This window comes from Propithecus coquereli, unplaced genomic scaffold (genome assembly GCF_000956105.1).
Source record: "Propithecus coquereli isolate 6110/MARCELLA unplaced genomic scaffold, Pcoq_1.0 Scaffold218, whole genome shotgun sequence".
Lineage (NCBI taxonomy): Eukaryota > Metazoa > Chordata > Mammalia > Primates > Indriidae > Propithecus > Propithecus coquereli.
In genome coordinates this window covers 5,130,224-5,136,502 of record NW_012146967.1, presented here as the reverse complement: position 1 = coordinate 5,136,502, position 6,279 = coordinate 5,130,224, and the positions used below count along the sequence as shown (strand labels likewise).

Here is a 6,279-nt window from a genome sequence, read left to right as displayed (position 1 = left end):
GGCACTGCACTAGCAGCTGCTCACTAATCCGAAGCACACTGTGTGAAGCAGATGCTAGAGTCATCCCATTTATAGGTTAGGAAACTGAGGCACAGAAACATTCAGTGAATCCAGGCAGTCTGCCTGCCACACCACGGCACTCACCCACCCCACGTAGCTGCCGGGTAACAGCTGAGGCAGGTCAAACTTGCATGCCTTACAAAGCACTTCCACATACTGGATCCCACTGAACTCTCACCAGTGAGGGATTGGCTTCATTCTCCCCACTGAACAGATGAAGAAACTGGAGCACAAAAGTCACATGACTTGTTCAAGAGCCTAAGTGGCAGACCTGGGTCAGAAACCCAGGCCTGGCTGGGATAGTGGCTCATGTCTGTAATCCCAGCACTTTGGGAGGCCAAGGTAGGAGGATCACTTGAGGCCAGGAGTTCACGACCAGCCTAGGTAACATAGCAAGACCCTATCTCAAAAAGTAAAAAAATTAGCCGGTACAGTGGCTGGTGCTTGTAGTCCTAACTACTTGGGACGCCGAGGCAGGAGGATCGCTTGAGCCCAGGAGTCTGAGGCTGCAGTGAGCTGTGATCACTCCACTATGCTCTGGCCTGGGTGACAGAGTGAGACTTTGTCCCAGAAAACCAACAAACCCAGGTCTGTCTGGCTCCAGAGCCTGTTCTTCCCCCACACTTGCCCCACTGTGAGGGCAGGATGGGGGATGACAGGCCACCAAGTCAGAAGCCTACAGGAATCCAGACACAGCACGGCTTTATTGTTTCTATACACTCCAAAAGCACATTTCCCAGAACTGCACGGGAGGTGGTGGCCCAGAGGCAGCGAGGGAGAACAGTGGCTTCCTCCTCCATGGCAGAGACGAGGAGCCTGGGAAGTCTGAGGACAGCAATGCAGAGGCAGAGGTGACAGCAACACTCCTGACGGCAGACGGCAGCAGAGGGGCCAGCAGCACAGGCGAGTCCGTGGGGGGCGCGCGGGCTCACCGGAGGCGGTAGAGGACCTTGCGCTGCATGCGGTGCTGGATCTCACCCCGCCGCAGCATGAGCTGCAGCACCTTGTGGATGGCGTGCTCCGGGTACTTCTGCGGGAGCGCGCAGCTGGATCAGGCAGCGTGCCTCCCCAGGGGACCCACACAGCCCCTCGCTCATGGGGAGCTTTACACACAGTCTCCCTTGACCGTAGGATGGCTCACACTCCCTGAGCACCTACTGCATACCAGACACTAAGTCTTCACGTACGTTAATTCATTCCCTCCCCAACAACGCTGTGTGGCTGGTAGTAGGATTATCTTCATTTTACAGGGGAAGAAATTGAGGCAGAGAGGCTGTCATTTGCTCAAGGTCACACAGCAATTAAGCAGTAGAGCTGGGACTTAAGTCCATCTGACTCTAGAACTGAAGCTCTTGACACCCCTAAACCTCTCTCAGCCTCAGCTGCTCACCTGTAGAGCAGGCATGAGACCACCCACTCCATAAAACTGCTCTAAGAATCAAAACGAGAGGATGTGCAGGAAAGGGCACAGAGACCAGACACCGGGACTGCCTCTGCGACGTTAAAGATGACAGGTTCTCCACAGCATCCGGAAAGCCCCATGTCCTCTCTATCGGCCAACAGCACCCTGGCCAACAAGCCGGAAGGCCAAGCCTCCTGGCTCTGCCCCTCCCACCCCTGTAAAGGCCAGGCAATGTGGGAATAGATGGGAGCAGTAGGGAAACAGACATGGTCCCATCAGAACCAGCCACCTCTCTTCTCCCCTCCCCTTCATGGGACAGAAAAAATACCCCTGCCTCCGACTGACGCAGTCCCTAAAAGAGAAATAATGGCTGGAACAGGTGTGGGACAAAGGACAGCTGCCCCCTCCCTCACCTCCACCCCCCACCCCGGCCTGTCCGCTGAGCAAAAGGACACCAGTACTGGGTGGGTAGGAAGCAGGCCAGCAGGAGGCCCCCTGCACCCCGGGCGGGCTCACACCCCTTCCCCCACCCCGAGGAAGGCTCACCTGCTTGGTGAAGTCCTGGATGATGCTGTGCTCAGACACCTGGGAGCCGATGGCGAAGCGGCGCTTGAGCTGCTTCTCGATGCGGCTGAGCATCTCCTGGTCCTCCTGGCTGGTGAAGCCCTCTACCCCTGGGGGCAGGACAGGTGAGGTGGGCAGGAGGGAGGTGCTGGGGCCCCCAGTTTGCCCACAGTGGGAGTTCTTGGAGAGATGGAGGCCTCTAACCCAAGGAAGAGCAGCCCGAGCCAAGCCCAGAGGCACGAGTTAGAGGAGGGCATCGAGTGTGCCGGGGCAGCAGGGACCTGACTGAGGAGGAGCCGTGCGCCGTGTGGGGAAGGCAAACGTGTGGGGACACGCTCAGGACAGGGTGCACAGCAGGCGCAAGGCAGAGGCAGGAACCCAAAGAGCAGTCCAGGGCGCCGGGGTCACAGCCAGAGTGGTAAGTAGGGGCCAGGTCCTGTGGGCCCCTGTAGGCCACAGCACAGATTTTGCTGGAGAAGTAGATTCAAGATGGAGGACCACCAGATGGAGGGGACCACCAGTGACCCAGGAGGGAGAGCAGGCTGCCCTGGAGACCACCTCTGCAAGGCGCCCCGAGGAGCCCTCAGTAATCTCCCATCACTGCTGCAGAGTGGGTCTCCTCTGCTGACCACGCCCTGCGGAGGCCTTGCTGTGCCAGCTAAGGAGACAGCAGGGACGTGGTTGGGAAGCCACCGAGAGGGGAGGGAGTCTGTGAGGCAAACTCCTACACAGCCTACAAGGCCCAACTCAAATAAGCACCACCCTTAATCATCCTCACCCTTTTTGTGTTTAGCATGTCAGAGAGTCCTCCGCTAGCAAATGTCTCACATGACAGAAGTGCCTCCAGGGCAGAGGCTGAGTCGTTGCCAAGGCAGGTAGGGGACCTGCCCCAGCCCCACTCAAACATGTCAAGCCTGCTTCCTCCTCAGGGAGCCACGTTTCCCTTCACGCAGGCCCCTGCTCCGCATCACCTACTCAGAGAGGCCGTGCCCAATCCCCCGACGAGAAACAGCACCGCTCCTCTCTAACACACCTGGCCCTGCCGTCACCTCCCCAACTGCACTCGTCACCACCTGAACTCCATTTGTTTCTTGACTGCCTGTCTCTCCCCCACCAGAATGAGAATGAGAGCTGGGGGAGGGGAGGGCAGAGACGTTGAGATCTGTTTGATCTTACACCCCCAGCAGCTAGAACAGTGCGAGGCAAATGGCAAGCACTAACGAAGTATCTGCTGGCTGAAGGAAGGATTTATCCCGGGAGAGCCAGGCACATCATCGGTGCTCGGGAACAGTCTGCTGGAAGGCTGACCGGAGCAGGCAGTACTACGTATGGCGGGGAAACGATGGCCCAGGGTAGGGAGACCTGCACTCCAGCCAAGCGACTGGTGACCCCAGGCACCAAAGAAAGGCCTCTCTGAGCGTCAGCTTTCTCATCTCTCAGATGGGAAGGGCTGACTGCCCACCTGGCTTCCAGGGGGCAGCTGTAAGAAAAAATGAGGGCAATAGCTCTGGAGGTGCTGAGAATGGTTATGAGTGCAATGAACAAGAGCGCCAACCGTCGTTCTCAGCCAGTGGTAAGGTTACCGCTATTACTACTGACCGGGGTCAAGACGCCGTGTTCAACAATCTGGAGGGAAGCTGCTGCTTCTCATGGTGGAGGAAAAACAGCGGTGGTGAGAAATGGGGAGAGGGGCTCACAGCCAAAAGGAAGCTCAGAGCAGCTCAGCAAACATGGAGAAGCAACATACCGCGGGCCCTGCCCACAGACCACCTGAGACCATGTGACCCACATGTCTGCTCACCTGACAGGGTGCCAGACAAGGCGGCATCCAACGTGGACACCTGGAAGAGCCTTAGAGCCTCCTCCACATCCGCCTCTGTGGCAAAGGGCTGCAGCTTCATCTTGCTGAGGGACTCGGCGATGCGCACGATGGCCTCCAGCTGCCTGTAGGAGCAACAGGGTGCTCAGGGCAGCCTTAGCCCTCTCCCCCTCCCTGGCCACCCCAACACCAGGGAGGTGCTTGCCCAGGGTAGTACGACTATGGTAGAGAGTAGCAGCTCTCCCCATCATCCATCTCCCTTTTGGACTTGGCCATGGAACCCCAATGTTTATTCTAGCACATACCAATCCGCTAAAAGACAATTCCCAGCCCCTTTTGCACCCAGGTGTATCTATTAGTATGTGACCAAATTGTGGCCAATAAATCATAAGTCCAAGCATCATGTGGGAATTTCAGGAAGTATCCTTCAAAGGAGAACCCTTCTTTTCCTTCCTCTCCTGCTGCCTGGAATGTGGAGGTGACGGCTAAAGTTCTGCAGCCATCCTGGACTCCGAGGGTTAGGGTGAACCTGAAGGAGCCCAGGTTGTGGGATGCTGACGGCTCTGAGGAACCATCACACCAGTCCCGCACCACATACCTCCACACAGTTTTACCTAAGAGAGAAATAAACTTCCAATTTCTTTAAGCTATTTATTTGGGTTTGCCATTACACAGAGTCAAATTCGCTTCTAACTAATCAGTGCTGGAGGCAGGATTCAAACCCGGTAGCTGCCAACTCTTACCCACTTTACTGTCTCTATAAACACACACGAATGAGCAGAGTTAAAAGCTAAGAAAACTAAGGCCCAAAGAAAGCAAGCAATTTCCTCGCGGTAGGCTAGAGGCTGGGACCCAGGTCTTTTGACTCCAGACCTAGGTCCTTCCCTCCCCTCAGGCTTCCCTGCAATGGGAGAAGCCAGACCAAATTTACAGGAGAGGGTTCCAGGTTTTCCCAGCCTCAAATCAACCAAGAAATACAGACGATTAAGGAGACCACAGCTTATTCTCCAAAAGGACTTCTCCTGCCCAGCCCTACCAGGGGCCTGGGCCAAGTGATTAGCAACGGCCACCGTCCACATTACACCCTGCTATGTAAAGCGAGGCCCGTCTGCCCTGGTCCAGCCCTGCCCGCCTGCTCACCGCACGGTGATGGGGATGCTGGAGCGGCGGTCGCTGTCCCTCTCGTGCTGACGGGCCCCGCTCCGCATAATAATGTAGCGGTTCTTCAGCTTCTCTGCAGCCTCTGCCGACAGCCGGGGGCCACACTTCCTGGAGGACAGTGGCTAGCAGTTGTTGTGAGGCCAGGAAGGAATCTTGGGGCACCCACCCTGTCCCCCGGCACGCTGCTGGCTTGCAGACATGCGCCTTCCCACCACACCACAGCTGTCTGCTCCTGTGGGCTGAGGGCAACACGTGGACAAGACGCAGGTGAAACCTGGCTGGGGAGGGGGCCACAGAGATCAGTAAGGGGGAGGGAACTGACAGCTCAGTCAGCAAGCAGGTGCAAGAAAGCCAGGTAGGTCTGCAGGGGTGAAACTGCCCCCTCCTCACTGTGGGTTTGGCATGCCACAGCGGGGTACTGCCCCCATACATGTTGCTAACAGCAGCAGCATCGCAGTGGCACGGAGGCCCACTGGGTGGTGGGCTTCACAGGGGCCTCAAACTCCTCCACCGCAACACATCTGGGGATGACACGCACAAGAGGCTCCACAGTGACTGTAGTCCAGGGGCTGGGGGACAGATCAGTCTCGTGGGAGGGTGGGCACAGGGAGGTCTGATGAGCATTTCCTCCCTTCCTATCCCCTCCATCCCTGGCCGATTGACGACCACCAATTTAGGGACAGCCCTAGATCATCCATCCTAATGATGAGATTGAGGCCTGGAGGGAGGAAGGGAGCTCCCCAAGGCTACCTGGGGACTTGGTGTAAAGGTGGACTACAATACAGGGCTCCCTGACTCACTCCTGTGGGCCAGACAGAGCTCAGAACCTGAGAAGACCCAGGGACTGCCCATTCACCCTGGGGGAGGTGTTGAATTAGCGACCTACTGGCCTAAGTGCTTCAGCCCCTCATCAGAAGGACAAAGAGCCCTCAACCTTTGGATTTTAGCTCCTTTAATAGACAGGCTGGGCATGGTGGCTCACATCTGTAATCCCAGAACTTTGGGGCAATCGCTTGAGGCCAGGACTTCAAGACCAGCCTGAGCAACACAGCAAGACCCCATCTCCAAACAAATAGAAAAATTAGCCGGGTGTGGTGGTGCATGACAGTCATCCCACCTACTTGGGCAGCAGAGGTGGGAGGATTGCTTAAGCCTGGGAGTTTGAGGTTGCAGTGAGCTATGACGTAACCACTGTACTCTGGTTTGGGTGACAGAGGAGACTGTCTCAAAAACAAAACAAAGGTAACAGGTGTTGTATGTCAAGAATCTGAGC

General features: G+C 56.6%; 1 protein-coding gene across 1 annotated transcript in view; it reads right to left on the bottom strand.

The window, feature by feature from the left end:
* Positions 1-750: 750 nt before the first annotated feature.
* The window catches only part of MCM5 (minichromosome maintenance complex component 5), a 22,163-nt gene continuing 16,634 nt past the window's right edge, over positions 751-6,279 (bottom strand). The window contains exons 14-17 of the mRNA XM_012644717.1: positions 4,986-5,114; positions 3,828-3,970; positions 2,009-2,136; positions 751-1,090 (exon numbers count right to left, since the gene is read on the bottom strand). Of these exons, the coding sequence (XP_012500171.1) occupies positions 989-1,090; positions 2,009-2,136; positions 3,828-3,970; positions 4,986-5,114 (502 nt within the window). The 3' untranslated portion in view covers positions 751-988. The remainder of the gene's footprint in view (positions 1,091-2,008; positions 2,137-3,827; positions 3,971-4,985; positions 5,115-6,279) is intronic.